Source organism: Carlito syrichta, unplaced genomic scaffold (genome assembly GCF_000164805.1).
Source record: "Carlito syrichta isolate Samal-C Ts95f unplaced genomic scaffold, Tarsius_syrichta-2.0.1 Scaffold302293, whole genome shotgun sequence".
Classification (NCBI taxonomy): Eukaryota; Metazoa; Chordata; class Mammalia; order Primates; family Tarsiidae; genus Carlito; species Carlito syrichta.
This window is the reverse complement of record NW_007246389.1, coordinates 216,797-240,844: the sequence shown is the minus strand read 5'-3', so window position 1 is coordinate 240,844 and position 24,048 is coordinate 216,797. Positions and strand designations below refer to the sequence as shown.

At 39.3% G+C, this 24,048-nt stretch overlaps 1 protein-coding gene across 3 annotated transcripts in view; it reads right to left on the bottom strand.

Annotated features, from left to right (window-relative positions):
• LOC103258565 (ropporin-1) overlaps positions 1–24,048 on the bottom strand; it is a 39,478-nt gene that overhangs the window by 9,554 nt on the left and 5,876 nt on the right. The window contains exons 1-2 of one of the 3 annotated variants that reach the window (XM_008056232.2): positions 23,795–24,029; positions 2,929–3,056 (exon numbers count right to left, since the gene is read on the bottom strand). In XM_008056232.2, coding sequence (XP_008054423.1) covers positions 2,929–3,044 — 116 coding nt within the window. In that variant the 5' untranslated portion in view covers positions 3,045–3,056; positions 23,795–24,029. Of the gene's footprint in view, positions 1–2,928; positions 3,057–23,794; positions 24,030–24,048 lie in introns of those variants that run through there. The other 2 variants (XM_008056233.1, XM_021711435.1) reach the window with 2 other exon arrangements.

Here is a 24,048-nt window from a genome sequence, read left to right as displayed (position 1 = left end):
AGAGAAGGGAGGGTGGGAGGGAAGAAGAGAGAGAGAGGAAGAGATGGAGGTGCTTTAGGGGTGACTCAAGAAGGATTTCTGGCTGGAAGTAGTGAGGCTTGGGGTTTCAAGAGAAAAGGAAGAGAAGGTTCGCAGGTTATTATGGGAGGCTCAGGAAAGGAGACAAGCCAAAGAACAGGAGACAGCTTATACAATAAAACCGTTTTCTATCTTCCCTCAAAAATTTCAGTAAAGTCTACCTCTCCCCAATACTTTATGGAGTGAGCTTTGTTTTGAAGCAATGTGAAAAAAGCACCGAGTCCTGTTTCAGGATTGGCACAAGATGAAAGAAGGTGCCTGCAGCAGGGGATGGACATGGGCCTCTGACACACAGGACCTCTCTCCATCCAAAGACTGGTTATTGACTGTGCCTGAACCACAAACTTCTGTCCCTCCCCTGCCTTTTCCCCTCCATTACTTTCTCTAGATCCAGGTAGTGTAAAAAGAATATAGAGGGAGTTTTGTAAAAGCTCATTTTAGGGTCAAGCCATACAATGATGGGCTAACCACCACTTGTGTCTAAGCCATATAGCAATGCAAAGCTGAAACCACAGGCACCAAAGCAATACCTGCCAGTCACCGTAGGAGGTCATCAGCAGGTAGGGCAGAAGAAGAACTTTAAGGCCCCCTCTAACAACATGCATGAGAAATCTGCCCATAGGCCAGTGATGGGGTGGGTGCAGGTACAGCATGACAAGGGGGTGGTGTGGCCTCAGGCTTCACAACCTGACTCAGGTGATGTAAGTGGGAGGGGCAGAGACACACAACATTTCATTCTGCAAAAGTGACTACCCAGGTAAAGCGTGACACTCAGCAGCAACATATTTGGACTTTTTAGCAGAATTCATTAGAAAACATGGAAACGAGGCTATAGTCATAGATTTAGTGCTCTGAGCTATTAAGCTTCATTTGCAAGTGAACAATTCCACGGTTTTTCACACATATTGCAAATTTGTGTTGTCATATATGCCTACCAAAGGACAAATAGATATGTGTCCTGCTAATGCTCATAGAGAGTTTCTTTGCTGACAGCACATATGTAGGGAAATTCTTGCTTGCAATGAATTAAGGACTTATTTTGTCTTAGAAATACTTTGTTAGTTCTAGTTACTTGGAAGGCTGAGGCGGAAGAATCACCTGAGCCCGGCAGGTAGAGGCTGTGGTGGCCACAAGCGTGCCACTGCACTCCAGTCTGGGCGACAAAGAGTGAGACTCCAACTCAAAAAAAAAAAAAATACTTTGTGGAGTTTTATTCTTTTAAATACTACAGGTTTGTAACTCACAAAACCATCTAAGTGCCTTTCGTGTCTGAGTGGAAGACAATGCTCCTAGGTCATGCTTTCTTTTGTCATTGCAGTTAAACTACAAACTGATTTTTCATGGATGTCTAAAAAATTTATAGCACATGATACAATATGGGAGCAAGCAGGCTACAAGAGTGGAATGTTTTCTTCCATAAATGTCAGGGACAATACCAAGAAATGTCATTTTGCTTAGTATAAAACATCAGCACAATAACAATAAAATGGGGTTTTAAACTATTGTATAAGACACAGTCTATCTGGCTATGTCAAAAGAAATTAGTCTCCTCATGCTAGAGTTCAATCTTAGAGGTAATATATAAAATTTAGAATGAAAAACTAACTAGGGCTCATTACTAGGCAAAGCAACCCCATTTGTGTCTCTTTTTATGAGCACCGCTGGCTTATTTTCCTTTCATTTATAAAGCCTCATCCTAACCCAGCCTAGGAGCACGACAACACTGGCTGAGAGACCCTGTAGGGCCCTTCTTAGATGACATTTTGTGCCTTCGCAAAGGTGTCCACACTTTCTCCCCACCATCTGCTCAATACACCCACTCACCATCTCAGGCTGAGGACATTCTCCCTTTCCCAAATCACTGGTTCCCTCTCAACAGCCTCTCTCACTCCTTTTCCACTGAAACACCGAGGGAATCGTCAAACAGTAAAAATAGGCTGAAAATGGTCCGAGAGGTCTAGTTAACTCCCATCTCCTGCCCCAGTCCTGGTTTCCTGGTTTCAAGCAGGCAAGTTTGTCTAAGAAGCAATTTCATAGCTGAGATGCTTTCTGTGCAAAGCTGCTTCAACAAGCCAGCAGCTATTGTTGTGTAAGCTCTGTCAATTGCGCAGCCTCTGGAGGTCTGTCCTGAAAGAGGGCATCTGTATCTGAAGCACACCGTTGTCAGCCAGGCCTGACCTCATCACTCTGCTTGGGCTCCTTTCTCCAGAAAGTCACGGGTACTGTGTGGACATCTTTATGTTGAAGGAAAAATTAACTCAAAGAAATACTTAAGAAAATAACTATAATATCCCCAAGGACAAGATACAAATGTCTTTGGTTGGGTGTAAGAATGAGTTTTAACAGTAGTGGAGGAAGGTGTCTCATTAAAGGAGTGAACCTGCTGGACTGACCCCACCCAATCCACCCCAGGGCAATATCGTCGCTCCCCCCCAGGAGCACTACTGCCATCTAGTGGTGATAAAGGAGAGCGAAGAAAGACAGGTTAAGCCCCAGTGGAGACTTCCAGTCCTTTTCACTAGGGCCAAAGAAGAGGTACTGGGAGGTAGTGCGTATGCGACATAGAAATCGAACTCTTACTAATTGTCCCAGGACACGTGGCCTATTGCCCTGGCGTCCTCCTGCTTAGTCTGGCTCGCTTAGGAGAGGGCATCCCATCCTCGCCAAGATTGAGGAAGTATTGATGTGTGAATTTTAAAGCACCAAAGCAATGCAAGACCTGGAAATCACAAAGATTATGCTAATCATCCCGACTCCCTGGCTGCAGCCATGACAACCTCCTCAGTTTTCCTGGGCCCTCTCTCCCCACCCCACCTCCAAGGGGGCTGAAGGTGAAAAACGAGCGCGTACTCGCAAGCCCACTGGATGAGGTCCTGTGGCTGCGTCCGAATGGCGTCTTTGGTAAACTGCTTCAGCAACTCTGGCAGCTCCGGCGGGATGCATATTTGCTTATCTGTCTGAGGCATTGATTGGTTGGCCTATTCGCAGGAGGACAAAAAAAAAAAAAAAAAATATGAAAACTTCGAATCATAAGATGGCAGCAATCCTGGGCAGGAGGCCATCCAGCCTCTGTCTGACAGTCTCCATTTTGGGGACGTCCCTACTGCACAAGACAGATGCATGCTATTACACAACTCCAAGGTTAGAAAGCAGTTTACTAATCCCTTTAGTTGTGTCCTTTACATAAAAAGCACACGATACTTGTTCATTTAAAAAGTAGAGATCAACATGAAATAAACGAAAATATCCCCAATGTATTACCTCAAAATATTGGATGTCTCTTTCCAGAATTTCTCAATTTAAATATATACGTTTATAAAAATAAAAAACTATGAGGTTATACAAAACAGTTAGTTTACACAACAGTATGTTATGAACATGTTTCCATGTTACCCAACTCTTATTAGCTGGGTAAGAATTGTAGCAAAATGTATTCTGTGAATGCACCACGATTTAACATGAGGTTATTTCCAAATAAATACAATATTTTTTATTTTTATTTTTTGAGTTGGAGTCTCACCCGTCGCCCAGGCTGGAGTGCAGTGGCACACTCACAGCCGCCCCAGTGTCGACCTGCTGGGTTCTGGTGATCCTTCTGCCTCAGCTTTCCAAGTAGCTGGAATTATAGGCATGCACCACCATTATTTTCTGATTTATTGTAGAGATGAGGTCTTGCCAAGTTGCCCAGGCAAGTCTCGAACCTGCGGGCTCAGACAACCCTCTCACCTCGGCCTCCCAAAGTGCTGGGATTATATGCGTGAGCCACCGCACCCAGTCTATAAATACAATCATTAAATAGCCATCTGATGGACATCTCTCTTTATATGTGCATGTTCTTATCTGCTCTAATTGTAAGAGAGAAAACTTGTACATTTTCACCCCAAAACTTCCAGGACCTATTGAAACAAACATAAAAATCCATAGATGGTATACAATTCAATACACAAACAGCAGATGAAAAGATTTTTGTCTTCTGTTAGTAGAGAAAGGGACAGACTAGATATGCTAAAAGCTCTCCAGCTTCAAAATACTCTCTTCAAATGCCCAAATCTTATTAACATACCTTTCAAATTGCCTTGCTGAGCTTGTAATAAAGTGAGAAAAATCTTCAAGTGCCAAATTAAGGGAGTAAAGCAGAATCCAGAGTGTTGAGCAAATGAAGAAACCAGGGTTGACCAGGGGCATTGTAATGCCAGGAACCTGAAACTTTGCAATGAATGGCCAGGCAAGGAGGGTAGAGAACAAGGCTCACAGAAGGCAAATGAATGGACTAAAGGACTCCCCTTCGCCCTAAGCTTGAGCCATTCCATGAGACTACACATTCAGTGTAAAAAGAGGAGACTGAAAATATCTGCCCATAGCAGGGGTAAAAGCAACAAAGAAATTTGTCTCCATTGATGCTTTTAGTTGGGAGAGTAATAGTCCCCTGAGGGTTTGTAGCCACAGGCTAAGTCTCAGTTTTAAATTTATGCCAACACCAGCCTGGAAATCCCAAGACAAGAAATGAAAGCAGTCTTAGATTGGTGGTACCTTTTTACTTTATGCTTTTCTTTAATTTGGAGAAAGAGGAGGATAAAATAATGATTAATTTTAGACTCCGAAAAGAAGTATTATAACATATTATGCAAGTAATTTTATAAAAGTAACATAACCACCGAACCTGTAAAGAGAAGAAAGGGAATTTTTAAAAAACACAAAAATCTTGATCAATCCAAAAGAAGGCAAGACGAGAGGGGAAAATAGCACTGGAAAAGTGGACAAATAATACAATAGAAAATAATCCATACATATCGGTAATAACAATAAAAAGAAACGGTCTTAAAAGTGCCCATCAAAATACGTGTATAGGTAGTACATGTAAAAAAAAAACCCATAAAGACACAAAGACAGAACAATAAAGGATATAATTAAGCAAATAATAACCAAAAGAAGTTGATGTAGACATATTAATACCAGACAAAAGAGACTTTAAGGCAAAATTCACTGTTAGGAATAAAGAGGGTCATTACATAATGATAAAAGCTTCAATTTACTTTTTATTTTTTTAGAAAGCAGGAGTTTCTTAAGAAGACAGATAAGTTACCATGCAGGGGAGGAGGCCCGAGAGAGGGTTGCCCAAATGTTTCAATTATTGAGAAGATAGCACAATTGTCAGTGATTATGCTACAGATATCACTATGGAGTACTCTCACAATGCTGCATGGAAAAGCAATATATTGTTTAGGGTTACATATGTAGGTTATAATATTATAATAATGAGTAAGGGAAGATAAACACAAATTCAAAATGGCACTTACCCCGGTGGAGGAGTGAGAAGTTTGTCGTTAGAGAGAGGAAATAGGGGTCTCAACATTGTTAGTAATAGTCTACGTTTTTAAGCAGGATGGTGACCTTCTGGATGTTTGTTTCATTCTTTTTATATTTACATTGTGTATTGTATTTTGTATGTATGAAATATTTTATAATTTTAAAAGTTACTCTTACAAGTTGTTTCTACTGACTTTTCAATCCATTTTATCTAGCAAAGGTCAATGCCTTATTTTTCTCATATTGTCTTCACATACACATACATATATATACATGCATTCCTTTATTGTGGTAAAATTTATCATTTTAACCATTTTAGAATAAAGTTCAAGCCCAGTGTGGTGGCTCATACCTGTAATCCCAGCACTTTGGGAGGCTAAGTTGAGAGGATTGCTTGAGCCCAGGAGTTCGAGACTAGCCTGGGCAACATAGCAAGACCTCACCTCCACAAAAATTAAAAAAAAAAAATAGCCAGGTGTGGTGGCATGCACCTGTAGTCCCAACTACTTGGCAGGCTGAGGCAGAAGGATTACCTGAGCCCAACAGGTCGAGGCTGCAGTGAGTTGTGATTATGCCACTGCACTCCAGCCTGAGCTACAGAGTAAGATCCTGCCTCCAAAAAAAAAAAAAAATTACAGTTCAGTGGCCTTAAGTACCTTCACATTGTTGTACAATCATTACCACCATTCATCTCTACAGCTTTCCCATCTTCACCTGCTGAAACTCTGTATCCATTTGATACTAACTTCTTGTTCCTTCCTTTTCCCCAACTCCTGGCACCCACCATTCTACTTTCTGTCTCTGTGACTTTGACTACTCTAGGTACCTCATATAAGTAGAATCATACAACAGTTGTCCTTTTGTGTCTGGCTTATTTTATTTTATTTTTTGAGCTGGAGTCTCACTCCTTCGTCCAGGTTCGCGTGCAATGGCATACTCACGGCCACCCCAGCATCAACCTGCTGGGCTCTGGCAATCATTCCATCTCAGCCTTCCAAGTAGCCGGAACTACAGGTGCACGCTACCGCATGCAGTTAAGTTTTGATTTATTGTAGAGATGCAGTGTCACCAAGTTGTCCACGTTGCTCTCAAACCCATGGGCTCAGGCAATCCACTTGTCTCTGCCCCCCAAAGTGCTGGGATTACAGGTTGAGCCACCGAGCCCGGCTGTCTGGCTTTCTTTTTTTTAGCATATATCCTCAAAGTCCATCCATGTTGTAGCATGTGTCAGAATCTCCTTTCTTTTAAAGGCCAAATAGTATTTCGTTATACGTACCACATTTATCTGTCAAAGAATATTTGGGTTGTTTCCATATTTTGGCTATTGTGAATAATGCTACTGTGTGAACACAGATGTTCAAGCAGCTGCTTTCAATTTTGTTGGGCATATATACCCAGAAGTGGAATAGCTGGATCATACAGTAATTGTCTTTTAATTTTTTGAAGAACCACCATACTGTTTTCCACAGTGACTGTACCATTTTACTGTCTCTGTGTATTTTTTTTTCTCCCTCTGTCACCTAGGATGGAATGCAGTGACTCACGGTTCACTGCAGTCTCAATCTCCTGGGCTCATGCAATCCTTCCACCTTAGCTTCCCGAGTAGCTGGGACCGCAGATGCACCATCACATCCTACTTTTTAAACATTTTTTGTAGAGACTAGTTCTCGCTGTGTTGCTCAGGCCGGTCTTAAACTTCTGGATTCAAGCAATCCTCTCGCCTTGGCCTCCCAAAGTGCTAGGATTACAGGTGTGAGCCACTGCACCCAGCCTGTCTCCATGTATTTTGGTGAGATCTTTTAGTTGTGCAATTGTTCTATTTCTATTCTGAATTCTTAGATAACCTCATATAAATGAAAAGATGGTCCAACCTTAATTAAAGAGGCTCTATGACAATAACAATGATACGCTTTAGCCAATATACAGCCAATAAGTCTTTACTTCACTCCATTGACATTTCTGTTAACCTGTCTTAATTTTTTTTTTTTTTTAGCAAAGAAGCTCTTGTAACTTCTCTATAACCACTGTTTTTTCTCAATGCTCAGCATTTCTTTAACCCTTTGCATTTTTTACTGCCCTCATCATTTTATTATTCCTTTAAAAGTCATCAACTACATCTATTAATTTTTTGTAAGCACCAGGTACTATGCTAAGTATTCTGCATACTTTTTTTCATTTAAACCTCAACATATCCCTATGAGGTAGATTCTATTAGCATCATTTTACAGATGATGAGCAAAGAAAGAAAACTTTTGCAATGACATATACCTAAGTGACAGAGGCAGAATTTGAACACACACAGTCTGATGGGAGAGGTGTCCTGCTATACACAACAGTCTTTTCCTTCTTGAGAGTTTCTTCTCCTTAGATGTGTATGCCATTCATGTGTTCCTATTCTACTCAATGTTCCACTTCTGTCTCCTTCCATAACTCCTCTTCCTCCTGCTAAACAAGAGTTAGCAATCTTCTCCAAACTCAGTCTCCAACATTCTTAGCTAAAGTCTTTCTTTTGCTCTTCTTGAAGAGCTCACATCCTCCTCATGGCTTCATATACACAAAATGTTGTGGATTCGATTTGTTTGTCAATCCCTGACTGCTCCCTGTGCTTCCATTTCTTACTTCCTGTTGCCTCTAGGACACTTCTCCACTAGAGTTCATCTCCCAGCTAAGTCCCTCTCTCAAATTTTTTCTGAGCATGATATCACCATCTTCTCTCAGTCCTTTGGCCTCAAAGCCCGGAATCATCCGTTCTCTTCAACCTGTTGAATATCACTAAACCCCATTGACATTTCCTTTGAAATGTGTCTCCAGTCATCCCTTTTTCTCTATCTTCACTTCTGTGTCTCTAGTTCAGCCCCTCATTGCCCATTTTACAGCTTCCTAACTTGCTTCCATCCCAGGTCATTCTCCAGTCTATCCTATCCAGTGTGTCCAGATCTACTCTCCATGCTGCTTTTAATTGGTCAGAGGGTCCTGCGGACAAAATGACAATCATATCCTGACTTTCAAGGTTCTCTGTGATATATACATATAATTTTATTTTATTTACTTATTTATACCCCTCAAAACAGGTTTGAAGAATTTTAAACCATAAATTTTCTGCTACTCTTTACCAACACAAATTTCCAAGACTGTCTACTTTGGCCACTTTCCAAGAAATTATATATTTAGAGCTTAATACTGTCTCCCTCACTGTTAAGAGCATCCTGCTTTTCTCTCTTTTCCACAGTATGTTGGTAATTCAAACTGGCTTACTTGAAGTGCCCTCCTTCTTTCTCTATTCAAACCCTACACACATCTCCAAGGTCCCTCATACTGTGCCATAGGCCTTCCTAGAAAACTTGGGTATCACCAGATATTGCTGTAGTAAGCATTTTAGCATTTAATCCTCTTCTGCCTGTCATCATTCAAACCCTACACATCTCCAAGTTCCATCATACTATTCCATAGGTCTTCCTAGAAAACTTGGGTATCACCAAATATTGCTATAGCAAGCATTTTAGCATTTAATCCTATTCTGCCTTTCATCACTCTCGAAAGCTGAGCTGCCCACCAGTGGCTGCAGCAGAATGGGATACAGGTGTGCCATGAGAGATTGATGGTTGTAAACTTTTTATAGCAACACAAAATTTACGACCATTTTACAACCATTCACAAATTTACAACAGTTGAATTATATTTGGATACTGTTTGGCACAGTCAGTAAACTTACAGATTCTAGTACTTATTGTTTCTTGCTGAAGGTCTTATGCACAACACCTGTCACCAGAGATGCTTGTGTAGGGCTTTCCCTTTCAATTGTCTCCTTAAAACCATCTCTGTGTCCCCTTCCACTGTCGAAGCTTTTCTGTTCTCTTAATAAATCCTGCTTTCCAAAAAAAAAAAAAAAAAACCCAACAAACAAAAAACCATCCCCGTAAGTCTGATTTTTGCTTTAATTGAAATGTGTTTATTATCAGTGATAATCTTTGTGCATATGTGTTTCAAATACTTAGTTCTTCCTTTAATTTGACTATTTTCACATTATTTTCTCCCAACACAAAGGTATGATTTTTATCATCATCATCATCATTTGTCCCTAATAAAACAATTGAGTTTGTTTATTTGTTTCCACTGTGACTTGATTTATGTATGTATTCATTCTTGGCTTTTGAGGGTAATGAATAGCCAAAATCTAATACTTAATGGATTTTTAAAATTGTTTTTTTTTTTTTTTTTGAGTTGGAGTCTCACTCTATTGCCCAGGCTGGAGTGCAGTGGCATGATCACTCACTCCTTCCACCTCAGCCTTCCAAGAAGCTGGAACTACAGGCGTGTGCCAACACATCTGACCAATTTTTCTATTTATGGCAGAGATGAGGTCTCACCATGTTACCCAGGCTGGTCTTGAACTCGTGAGCTCAGGCAGTTCTTTTGCCTTCACCTCCCAAAGTGTTGGGATTACAGACGTGAGCCACCATGCCCATCCTTAATGGACTTTTATAATAAATTACTGTTTGCTTATAAAAATAAACAATTTTTTACTCTAAAAACTAATAATGGTAACAGATAATTGATTCATTAAAGGAGACTGTAGGCTTTTAATAAAATCTTATAAAAACATTTTTCAAAATACTTTAATCAAACTTGAAATAAGTAATATTTATATTTTGTGGAAAATCCAAATATAATTATTAAATAAATGATAATATTTCAGAAATTCTCACTTTACTTATCAAATGTTTAATTTTTCAAAAATTTTATGATTTAAAAATATTCTTTAAAAAAGACAAACTTAATTTCTTTGAAAACTGATTTGTCATCGTTGAAAAGGCTTATAGTCTTCTCAAGTACTTCATATATATTATTTTCCATCATAAAAAAGAATTTAAAGTTAAAATTAATTTTTATTAATATCCAATTATAGTTTAGTACCTTTTAGAAATTCACAAGACATACAGTGACCAAAATATAAATTTAAATAACTTAGTAGGCAATATAGAAAGTATTATTTCAATTTTGGAATTGTTTGCCCTGATCATTTTTTTCTTTGCCTAAGTAGCTTTTTTGCATGGAAAAGTTATCAAATGAAAAAAATTGTGCCAGGTATTATTGGCCAGGGCCTTAATAGAAAATATCCAATATTATCCAGATAAACTGTCTCTTCTGAGAGTGATTTTTAAAGGTTTTGATCTCAGGACACTTTACATTCTTAAAAATTATCACGATTCAGAAAGCTTCCGTTATATGGGTTGCATCTAACACTATGTATTATTTTAGAAATTAAAAATGGAAAACTTTTAAATATTTTAAAATAATACATTCTTACAGATTAGTATAAACACATTTTTGTGAAAAATAACTATAGTTTCCAGGAAAAACAATTCCCTTAGTGAGAAAAACGACATTGCTTTACATTTTCCTTAATGTCTGGCTTAATAAAAGGCAGTTACATTGTCATATCATCTTTGTATTCACTCTACTGTGAAGAGACTGAAGAGGCATATAATGTCTTAGTATTTTTACAAAAATTTTTCTGACTCACAGGTCCCTCCTCCTCCAAAATCTCAGGGACTTTCAGAAGTCCTTGAAACCACACTTTGAAAAACACTGCTTTATGAAATTGTTTACAACAAAAGCCTGTGCAACTATTGTACACAGTTGTTTACATTAGATTGGGCTCTAGAAGTTAATTGAAAGGTTACATAATTAGGAGGTAAAGCCAAAATGTCTCCTGCAATTGCAGAATCACTCATTTTACCAAGGCCCCTCATACTGTGACCAAACGGAGCAAATGGAGCAAAGGACATTTTTTTAAAAAGGCTACTCTGGAATACTGCTACTAGGAGATGCATCGATGACACAAATGAATCACAATGTTCCCTTTTCAGAGTGATGAATCTACAGATGTTAGTCACAGTTTTCAGTTAATAGCACTAATTAGAATCCCTGGAGACGGATGCTTGGAAGAAAATGAACGGTTCTGCTAAAAAGTACCAAAATGAACTTCTCAAGATTAAGTATTTGGAGTAGTAAGTAAATACTTTAAAACAAAATAGACTTTCTGAATATTGTGCAAGCACAAGGGTTTCTGCCCTGGCAGGAAGCTGTGGTGATGAGAAGGTGAGCTCTCTACCGTGTCTGTTCTCCGTGCTCTGAAGATCACATGCAAGTAAAACATTGTGCTTTTCACACAGAAGCTCTTGTTATCCATTTGCCTGAAGATGTGAATTCCACCTGAAAGGATATTATTCATAAAATACAGGCTGCCATGGTTCCATCTGTGTTCAACTGCATGTGGGGAAATGGGCTCTTGCTGTTTCCTACCAACATACCTACTAAAGGAAAAGTTGTTTTTCCTGAAGTGTATGAGCTAAAAAAAGGAATTAAAAAATGTCCATGATCTTTACATTGCAGAGTTGTTGAGAAGAATTTCTTGACTTCAAAAAAATTGGTTTACTCGACATTTTTGAGCACCAGAATGAACTTAAAAATAGCAAGGAGTATATAAAAATAGAATTATGTATACTAACAATGTTCATGAATTCAAAGGAAAAATGAGAAGTAGTCCAGTGGGGAAAGTTTAACTGGTATTCTAACCTCAGTCCTAAAGAAGACTAGTAGAAAAACATCTAAGTTTCACATTACTTGGAAATACTTGATATAAGAAAGACCAAGTGGTTAGAAATTTATTCACATTATCTTAAGAAATTAAATGAAAGAGATAAAATTATACAAATTCTGATTAATAATGAGAAAAGATTTTTTTTTTTTTTTTTTGAGTTGGAATCTCACTCCGTCACCTAGGCTGGAATGCAGTGGCATGCTCATGGCCTCCCCAGAGTCGACCTGTTGGGCTCTGGCGATCCTTCCACCTCAGCCTTCCAAGTAGCCGGAACTACAGGCACGCGCTACCATGCCCAGCTGATTTTTTATTTATTGTAGCGACGAGGTCTCGCCAAGTTTCCTGGGTTGGTCTTGAACCTGCGGGCTCAGGCAATCCACTCGCCTCGGCCTCCCAAAGTGCTGGGATTACTCCACTGCACCTGGCTGATATTACTCTTTCAATTTACCTCTTCAGATTTTGTTCCCATAGTCTGGGAGATGGTTTAGTAAAGTAGGTGAAGCATAAGCTCTGGAGTCAGACGCCACTTACTAGGCATGTGACCTTAGGCTAGTTATTTAACATCTCTAAGCCTCTATTTTCTCATATGTAAAATGAGAATATTGTAAAGATTGAATATGATGTATAAATAGGATCAGAAACAGTTCATTAAGAGTTCAATGCATGTAGTTATTGTTGTTGATAGTACTTATTATCTCCACTCCCCTCAACAACTTTGATGGAATGTTATATAGCCATAAAGAAGGACAAACTTATATGGACTTTGCAGCAACTAGGATGGATTTAGAGCCTGTAATAGTCAGTGATCTATCACAGAAACAAAGAATTGAGTACCACATGTTCTCACTCATAAGCAGATTCTGAACAATTATCATAATACTATAAGAAATAGAATGAGAGGGCCCACTTCATTAATAAGAGTACCTGATCTCAAACCAGGTGAAGGGGGGGCCAAAGTGAGGCCCAAACTTTATCAGTACAATGACTATTTGTATACCTAACCCTGAATTGTACCTCACACCTTTAAAATAAAATTTTAAAATAGACTGGGCGTGGTGGCTCAGGCCTGTAATCCCAGCACTTTGGGAGGCTGAAGTGAGAGGATTGTCTGAGCTCAAACGTTCGAGACCAGCTACCTAGGTAACTTGGCGAGACCTCATTTTTCTACAGTAAATCAAAAAATTAGCCGGTCATGGTAGCATGTGCCTGGTTCTGGCTACTTGGAAGGCTGAGGCAGAAGGATCACCTAAGCCCAGCAGGTAGATGCTTGGGTGCCATGAGCATGCCACTGCCCTCCAGCCTGGGTGACAGAGTAAGACTCCAACTCAAAAATAAAATAACATAAAATAATAAAATAAAATAAAGAAAATTTTTTAAAAAGTACGGCATGAACTTTTTGCATTCATTTATAAATAACTGGGATTCCCTCATGAGAATTGAAGTTGATTGCTGAGATTGGTGGGTGAAGGGGTTAATGTTTCTGACCCCTACTGAATTTATAATAACACTAAAACATGAACTGATTTTGAGACAGTCATGTGATTTTACAACTGAAAGAAAATGAGCAAGTTTGAAAGAACCAGGCTAAGCCTACTTGATATAAGTCTACTTATTATAACAAGTAGGCTGGTACCAAGCTAAGCTTAATAAAATTGACAATAACATTTTTACCCAGGTTATTCTTTAAACCTCTATTTTTACTTTCTAAAACAAACAACATCATTATCTTTACGTCATCTACTGCAGCACACTCATATGGGGGAGCCCCCCAAAAACCCCAAAATTTATTTACCAAAAATATGTATTTACTGCTACATGTTTAAACTTCACTCACCTTCAAAGTACTCTCCATTTGATGCAATATACCTATCGAGATACTTTTTCTACTGTTCAAAACAGTTTTTTAATTTGTCTATTTTGATGCCTATTATTGCTTCTGCTATTTTTTGTTTCATCTCTTCCACATGGGCACAAAGTTTCCCTTTGAGGACTTTTTTCGTTCAGGGAAACAAAGTTGCTGGGGCAAGATTGGGTGACTAGGGAGGGTGGGGCACGGGGGTTGTGCTGTTTTGGTTAAAAACTGCTGAACACTCAACACTGTGTGGGCAGGTGCATTGTCATGGTGGAAGAACCAGTCATCTGTTTGTCACAACTCAGGATATTTCTTCTGCAAATTGTGATGCAACCTTCTTAAAACTTCCAGATAAAAACTTTGATTGACTGTTTGATCTGAAGGCCTACCCTCCAAAAGATAATTCTTGGTTTTTGGGGTCCTCCCCACCTTTGCATCACTTCTACTATCTAGCTTCTTCACTCCTGCTTCCCAGTTGATCCTTACCATTCCTTGAAAACACTTAATCCGTTTCTTATTTACTCTCCAGCCTGTTTCTCACCCAACTATTATCCTCACTCTCAGTAGATGAAGTCACTTCCTACCTGAGTGAGATCAAGGATGTCAGAATAAATGAGCTGCCGCTATTTTGCCAACTTCAACATGTCCCTTTGATCTTGTATTCTTTCCTCTACCACTTGAGCTCTTAGTTCTTGTTCTGTTCAAGACCTATGACAGTTATCCCTTTACATTCTCCATACAATTTCATCTTTACCACCTCCCTGGCACCTTCTCTTCCCTCAAATAGGCACAATCTGCCCTTCTTTTTAAAAATTGTTTTTTGATCTTACTACTTTTGCAATGATCTAATTCTCTTTGTTACTGTCAAACTTCTCAGGCCCCTGAGGACTGACTCCCTTTTTTCTCCACATGATGCTTCCTTTAACCTCTTATAATAAGTCTTCCATCCTGATTATTGTCCTGAAACTACTTTCACAAATATAAATATCACCAAAGTACTCCTTACTGCTAAATCTACTGATTTTTCCCACAGGACCTACTCTTCTAGGATTCTCTACTGCATTTTAAAAATCGATCACTCTCTCAAGAAACACTTTGTTTCACTGAATAGTGGTAATACAGTCTCGTTTGCTTTAGCTCTGTGTTATTGCTTTTCCATTTCTGTTCCTCACTTTTGTCTCTACCATCACTTTTCAGAAGTATTTCCAGGTTCAGTCCCTGGCCAACAATGAATGATAACCCATACTTTTTTTCAAAAGTAATCTTTAATGAATTTTGGTAAATGTCCCATGTGTACCTGAAAAGAACGTTTAGTCCATATTTCTTGGACATACTGTTCCATGTATGTTAAGAAGTTTCAAGTTAAGTAGTTCAAATTTTCTATATCCTTAATTACTTTTTTGTCTACTTAGTCTATCATTGCTGAGAGAAGTGTGTTAAAATCTCATCCTTGGGGTAGTTTTTGTATATTTCTTCTTGTAGTTGTCAATTTTTGCCTGCTAAATTTTCAAGCTGCCACAACATGCATATATATTAAGGATTTAAAAACTTTCCTATTGAACAGACTCTTTTATCATGATGAAATGCCCTTGTTTCATGTCTAGTATTATCTTGTCTTAAAGTCAGCTTGGTCTGCCAGCTTCCTTTTGTTTGATTTTTGGCAAAGTATACATTTTCCAACTTTTCCTTTCAATGTTTTGGTGTCCTTTTATTCAAAGCATGACTCTTGTAAACAGCTTTAAAAATATATACTCGGAAAATTTTGTCTATCAATTGGTTCATTTATATTTAATATAATTACTAATAAAAAAATTTTTACCATCTTGCTTTTTGTTTTCTAATGATGCTGTCTGTTCTCATTACTCTTTTCTTTTTAAAGCAATAAAAATGTTTAGTATTCTGATTTTTCTCCTTTATTAGTTTTTTAGTTATATGTTCTCTTGCTATTCATTTATAGGTTACCCCAAAGATTACAATATGCATCCTAAGTTCATTAAACCTACCCTAAATTAATACTTTTACTTCTTCTTGGATAATGAAAGTAACTTGTAACAATTTAACGCATTATTTCTCTCACCCATTGTGCTATTATCATTTATTTTATTTCTACATATATTTTATTGTTGACATATTATTATTTTTTAAACAATCAACATTATTTTATCCACTTATTTACCCTTGTGTTCTCCTTTCCTGATAGTCAATGCTTCTCTCTAGGGTCATTTTCCTTTGACCTAAAAAATTTTAATGTTTTCTATAGTGCAGGTTTGCTGGGGGAAGAAATCTCTCATTTTTCATTTGTCTGAAACGTATTTATTTTGCCTTCCTATTTAAAGAACATATTTACTGAGTATGTAATTTATAGGTTAGCAATTTTTATTTTAGCCTTTAAGAAAGTAATTTTAGGTCTTTTGGTCTTTACAATTTTTGTTAAGAAATAAGTCAGCTGTCTTATTTTTGCTCCATTGAAGGCAATGTACCTTTTCCCACCTGCCTGTTTTAATGATTTTTCTTTTCATCTGAAAAAGAACAGCACAGAGTTAGGACAAACAAGATTTTACAGCCATTCATCGGTTGATTAATTATGATGTGCTCAAGTGTAATATCTTTTATTTATCCTGCCTGGATAAATAAGTTTCTTGCATTTGTAGGTTGATGTCTTTCATCAGTTTTGCAAAAATTCTTAAGCATTACCTCTCCAAATATTGACTCTACTCCCGTTTTATCTCTCCTCACCTTCTGAGACTCTATATGTATGTTAGTTCTTACACTCTATTTTGGTTTTTCCACCTGTGATTAGGTTTGGATATTTTCTAGACCTGTCTTTCAGTTTACCAATTTTGTCTCCTGCCATCCAGGCTGCTGCTAAACCTATTCAATGAATTCTTAATCTCAGATATTGTATTTTGTGTTCTAGAATACTTATTTTTATAGATATAATTTCCATGTTGAAATACTCCATTTTTCATCCATTTATGCATCTTTTCTCTTGATTTTTCTTTAACATAGTATAGTTTGTTTGTTTTTTAAGCCAGTGTCTGATAACTCCAACAGCTGAATCTAACTGTGACTGTCCTCTCTAATATCTACTTTTCTTTTTGACTACTAGATACATTTTCCTGCCTTTATTTTATTTGCCTGTCTGGTAATTTTTAAATTGTAGGTCAAACACTGTACAAAAACCAAAGTGTAATTGGGGCACTACAAATTTCCAATCTGTCATGCCAGTGTTGTTTGAGTGCTAAAAGTCTTGCTGGTTTCTGTAAAGAGACTCTTTGCAAAGGCCAAGTGCAATCCTCAGTTCCTTCCCAAAGATGGCAAATGTCCTCAGGGAAGAAAATGGTTTATGATCATTAGCTCCACTGGGAAGTGTTCCCTACCTTCTTAGAATCAATTAATCTAGTCCTTATTGCTTCTAAACTTCTCTGATGTCTTTACAATGTTTTTTATTTTTATTTTTTTTATTTTTTTATTTTTTTTTGAGTTGGGGTCTCACTGTCACCCAGACTGGAGTGCAGTGGCCGCTCCCGGCCACCGCAGCCTCGACCTGCTGGGCTCCGGCGATCCTTCCGCCTCAGCCTTCCGAGTAGCCGGAATTACAGGCATGCGCTACCATGCCCAGTTGATTTTTTGATTTATTGTAGAGATGAGGTCTCGCTGCCCAGGCGGGTCTCGAACCCGCGGGCTCAGGCAATCCACTCACCTCAGCCTCCCAAAGGCGCGGGATTACAGGCTGAGCCATCGAGCCCGGCTCTACAATGTTTTTTAAAATAATTTTTCTAGGTTTTTTTAGTTGTTACAGTGAGACCCTTGAGCTACTGCAATCTACTATATTCGAGTTGGGAGTAAGATACTTAACTCTTGTGGCTTTAGCCAGAATGCTGTGCTGTTGATTCTCAAATCTCTAATTGTAAACGTTCCACCATGCTATGGTCCTATCCACCAACTACCTAGTATAGAGTTCTCCTTTCCTATAAAAGTATCCAAAACAGACATCTTTTGTTCTCTCAATTGCCTTGTCTGATACATCCTGGCCATTTTTATTTTATCATTTTCTTTAACTTCTCACTTCAGTATCAGATAGACTTTTTAAAACAAATCTTTCTGTTAGAAGAATAAAAAGGGGCTGGGCACAGTGGCTCAAACCTGTAATCCCAGCACTTTGGGAGGCTGAGGTGAGGGGAATGCCTGAGTCCGCGGGTTTGAGAACAGCCTGGGCAACTTGGCAAGACCTTATCTCTATAATAAATCAAAAAATTAGCCAGGTGTGGTAGAACATGCCTGTAGTTCTGGCTACTTGGAAGGCTGAGGTGGAAGGATCGCCTGAGCCCAGCAGGTCGATGCTGGGGTGGCCATGAGCGTGCCACTGTACTTTAGCCTAGTTGATGGAGTGAGACTCCAACTCAAAAAAAAAAAAAAAAAAAGAAAGAAAGAAAGAAAAAGAAAAAGGAACACTCTATTAAAAAACAACTAAATGGGGTTTATGTTGACTCAGAATTCAGTTCCTTATCTTCAATTTATAAATGAGAGAATTGAAGTATAAAGAAGTTAGACAACTGGTTCAAGGTAGCAATTTATGTTGGAGCTGAATCAAGAACTTAGGTCTATTTCTTTTTTCTTTTTTTAGTTGTAGTCTCACTCTGTCACCCCGACTGGAGTGCAGTGTCACGCTCCCGGCCACAGCAGCCTCGACCTGCTGGGCTCCAGCGATCCTTCCACCTCAGCCTTCCAAGTAGCCAGAACTACAGGTGCACTACCACGCCTGGCTAATTTTTGATTTATTGTAGAGACGAGGTCTTGCCAAGTTGCCCAGGTGGGTTTCGAACCAGTGGGCTCAAGCAATCTACTCACCTCGGCCTCCCAAAGTGCTAGGATTACAGGCTGAGCCACCGAGCCCGGCCTTAGGTCTATTTTATTGTTCTTTCCACACTAGACCAATACTGCCCCTCTCTCTGAATAAGGTAGTTACATTACACATCAAGGATTTTCTCTAGGACAACCCCAATTTCAAATATTATGTCTTACTGTCCCTATAAATCATTGAAATATCCAGGATATCCCTATATGTATCAAGAAAAGTTCATTTTTAGCACCTTAAAATGGAACAAAAATTATTTGTCAGAATATGTCCTAATATTTTTGGTCTGAAAATATGGTCACCGCCTCTTTAACTATATCCTATACCATTGCTAAAAATGGAAGGATGCTCTGTGTAAAGTAGACTTAAGAACAGTCATTGTACATTCATTATCTCATTTAATCCTTACAACAACCCATGGGTGGGTAGGTTTCTAATATTATTATCATTTTTTCCAATGCTAGGAAATTGAGGTTTGTTTTGTCAAATAATATTTCTTATCCACTCATGTTATTACATTACTCCCCAAAACATTTAATTGATCTTCATTTCTTTTCTCATCTAAATAATGCCCTGTCTGACCTTCAAGATCTCTGTAGTTTGTCTTACTCATATCAGCTTTGCTTCTTAAACTTTATTTCACAGAAGCCTGGATCTTTTTCTATCCTGAGCCAAATCCATGGTCAAGCCAACCAGCATTTGGATGCCAACAGCAATATTGCTAAAAGCAGTCCTACTTGACCTTGTTCTTTTTTAAGTAGTAGCTTTTGGCTCTGTTATTAGCAAATTTTCCAAACTGGCTTATATATCATGCTAGTACCACCTCTTGGAAGTCATGAGTTCCACTGTTTATTATTTAACAAATAAATAGATACCTCTGGATTTATCCTAACTAAGCCATGTTCACATTTCAAAGATTTTCTCCAAGTTCACATCATAGTCCACAATACTAGAGACACACAGCTCATTTACACACTGGCATGCTGTGTTCCCTAAAGTTTTGCAACATGGTCCCCTGATTTGGGGATCTGATATACTCACGTGGGTTCACCCTACCCCTGTCTCATATAAATGTATAAAAATAGTCGTCTATTCAGAGTGAAGTGTCAGAATACCCCACACCATTTTCATTTTGTATTTGTCTTCCCTACTTCTTATTTCATTATAGCACTCCTATGATTCAGGGACTCAAAACATACAAACAAGCGTTCTGAGGGGCAAATGCACCATAGTTTTCATACAAGATCACCGCTATGTTTCTCTCCAGTTTCCATGATCATTCATGATAATATCTGACATTGCACTGATTTTTTTCCAACACAAAACAGGGCTGATGGCCTTCACAGTTAGCTGTGGCATAACAACCAGAGGGCAGATGAAACTCTAGTGAAGGCCTATCTTTGACTAATTATGGGATCCTTGGAATATCAAAAACCCAATAAAACCTTACGTATTGTATTGGAATTGTGCTGAATAATGGGATACAGAAATAAATAAGTCCCACATCCTACCTTTATCAAGCTCACAAGCTAGTGGAAAAGATTAACAGGAAAATCAGTGGTTAAAATAGGGTATGATAAGTGTCAAGAAGTCTGCACTAGATATAGAACAGAAGAAAAATTCCTAGACGAAGCATCTGACTAGACAACTAACTAATAAGAGGCGGTCAGAAAAAACTTTCCAAAGAGTGAAGATATTTTAACTGAGACTTGGGGAAGCCTGGTTTCTTCATTGTTGTATTCCCAGCCCCAGAATAGTGCCAGGTACAGGGTAGGTACTCAATAAGCATATGTTTACTGATGAGAGTAAGGTGGAATTCCATGTGGCTAGAAGGGTTTAGACAAAGGTGTGGAGGTGCCAGAAGCATGAGTTTAGGGAACTGTGAGTAATTACAGAATGCAAGAGTGGACAAGGGGAAGTGGTTGGGCCTAAGGCTGGAAATATAGCCCGAGACCAGAATACAAAAGGACTGGGTTTTTTGAACTTTATCTTGAGGACAATAGGAAGCCACCAGAGAATTTAAGCACTAGAGTCACACAATCAGTGTTAGCTGATGTGCCAGTTATCAATTACTGCCACTCAGTTCAAAATACACCCTGCATAAAGGGCCTAAGTCTTTTAAATATGTGGTCTTTGCTGGCTATCATGATACAATTTACAAGTATAGGGCATGGGAGGGACACTGGAGGAGGAAGGGGTTTCTCTTGGGATTTAGGTGTGCTCTTCTTGGGAGGCTCCAGGAACTTGGAGTTTCTCTTGTGCTGGGATCCTACAGTGCACTTCTTATCCCACATCTGGTTCATACAGTATGTGATCTCTTGAGTATCCAACTGCTGCAGTACACAGCAGCCATCGGTGTCTAGTGGCTAGCAGCTTTCCCTGGCATCTCTCTTGGGAAGTCTTGCAGCACAGTCAGTGCTGCCAGTGAGTTATCTTTTTGTGAATGGCTTTCTAGCATCCCAGAGAGTGGATTCTGCTGCCTGGCATCTCAGTAATTTCTCTACCCTCCAGAGAGCTGTGGCCTTACCCCCTGTACCAAGTTCTGGAAGAAGTCTCTTCTTTAGGTGATCTATCTCAAAGGTAGTGGTTGTTCCTTGTATCTGTGATTCTTATACGAGGGGGGACCCCCCAAAACCCCATAATTATCTTTTGGAGGACAAGCCCTTTGTAGCACAGGCTTCCCCCACTAGGTGAGTATTCTAGGAACCTATCAGCATTGGTGTACCAGCTAGCATTGTTGTAAGAGGCTGTGTTTGGCTTCAGTAAGTTTTTTTTTTTTTTTGGAGATTCTTTCAACACATTTGCCCATTTCATGAAGGTGATTTATGAGTGCACCTGCCCACACCACACTGAGTGTTCAACAGTTTTTGACCTGAAACAACATGACCCTTATGCCCCACTCTCCCTATTCACCCAATCTCACTCTGAGCAACTTTTTTTGTTTGTTTCTTGAATGAAAAAAGTCCTCAAAGGAAAGTATCTTGCCAATATGGAAGAGATGAAAACAAAAAATGTTAGAAGCACTAAAAGGCATCAAAATTGACAAGTTCAAAAACTGTTTTGAACAGTGAAAAAAGCGTCTTGATAGGTATATTGCAAAAAATGGAGAGTACTTTGAAGTGACTGAAGTTTAAACATGTAAGAATTAACACAATTTATTATAAATTCTGGGTTTTTTTGGGTCCCCCTCATATATTACAGATCTTTCCTTATATCTTACTAGCAAATCTTCCATTACTTCAATCCCATTATTGTTGCAATCTTTCTCTTTTTTAGAAATAAGGTCACACTCTGTCACCCAGGCTGGACTGCAGTGGCATGATTATAGCTCACTGCAGCCTCTAACTCCCAGGCTCAAGGGATCCTCCAAGCCTTGGCCTCCAAAGGATTACAGGAATGAGTCATCACATCTGGTCTTTAAAAATATTGAACTTTTCTTCTTAAGATTACTAAATGCTCAAGAACTACTACATGATATTTTTTTCTCTTTGTTGGACTTTTCTCTTTGTTGAAGCACAGATTGGAAGCTGTGTGGATAGGCTGAAGTGAGTGAGTGGGGCAAAGCAGATTAGGAGAATATAGCAGCACTTTGACAACAATTCTCAAGAGCTTCAGTGCCTTGGAAAGTGATTGCAATAGGGAGGGATAGGAGAGACTGGTATTTAGGCAATAGAAATAGGACTTGGTAGGAGACTCTTCAGGACTAGAGGAGGAGGAGGAGGAGAAGGAAGAAGGGGAGAGTGTAAAGGAGAGAAGAATCTAGAGTGACTATCAGTTCTCAAGCTTGGATGACTGGGTGTAAATGTGGTACCACTGTAGAAATGGTACCATTGTGGAAATAGAGAATACTGAAGGAAGGTCAGATCAAATTCTCCTCCCATGTTCTCTTTTACTCAGAGTTCCATGGATTCTTAAGTCACAAAGACTTGGAATCATAGACTCCTTGAGTTGGAGAGGCACCAAAGTCCAACTTTTCTGCCTTCGGGTAATATGGGTCATTTGTTCACATCAGATAAAAGAAGTAGGGAAATAACCATTCTATCTTAACATTCCTCAATTCTAACGTTTTATAAAGTGCCTTTTTATTTTTAAAGCTCTCAGTGTGGTAGGCCTTTTTCAGAGCCCACCTCCACCCTCAACTCTTACAATTCAATAAATTTCCTTTTAAGTGAAACTTATATGCCTCCCAATGTGGAATGGCAGGCCAACACATACCTGCTAAATGCTGAAGAATACAGGTTTTATCAAATATAGACTACAGGCTTGTTTCTGGAATTTCTCATTTAGTTTTATTGGTATGGGTTAAATAGGGCTTCAGTTATATAAATGAAAGCCTTCAGTTACATGAATGAAAAGCTCCAGTTACATGAATGAAAGGCTCCAGATGTCAGAATCTCAGAGGAAGTTTCTATGAACAGTTCTTGGAACTAAGCACCAGGCAACTATATATACTTGCTTGGGTTTGGAATTGGAGGTGGTGGGTTTTGGACACGTGGTTACTCTTGCTTGGAAAGTACTCTCCCCCTCTCCTAGCCTGTTCACAGGAGAATTCTTCCTCCAGAGGTCTGCTCAACCTTTCTCCATCTCCTGTCAGTTCCATTATTATCTTATAGAGCACCACTTACCCATCTCTGACGTGTGCCTCTCCCAATAGACTGTAAACTCCAGGGAAGGGAAGGTCGGTTTTTCTCACTACAGAATTCCAGTGCCTGGAACTTAGTGCTCAATAGATGTTAGAAAAAAATGAATGATAGCAGTTTATAAAGTGCTAATCATGCCCACTGATTCTCATGACAATCCCCCCAACGGTATTCTTATATCTTATTCTTATAATGGTGTTCTGATAACATATTCTTATATACAAAGACGAAAGAGCACAGGTCTGGCTCTTCAGTAGGGGAATTTGGTTCCGGATCCTTTTGTTCCAAATCATAAAATACTAGTTCTGGGTACAAAACACACACACACACACAATTTGGCCAGAAAGCGATAGTTCCCCGTGGTCACATTCTCCTAAAGATCACCATGCCTTCCTCTTGCTCTGTGAACAAGGAGGGGCGATCCCCTCCCTCTACGTCCCCTGTGGGGTTGCTACCTCGGGCTCGCTCCTAAACGCGCTGTCTGGCTTCAGGCGACACCTGGCACCTGGCCTCAGGAGGGAGGTGTGAGGAGAGATCCAGTGCCTCGCACCGTTGGAGAGGGAGAGCAGCAGAATCTAGGCGGGAAAGGAGCCGGGGAGGGCAGCCCCGGCGGGGCGCGACCGGGCTTTGTTAGCGCTCCGCCTTCGCCGGGCAACCGGGAAATGGGCTCCGCGGCCTGGTCACCGCGGGGGCGGGGCGGGGCGGGGCG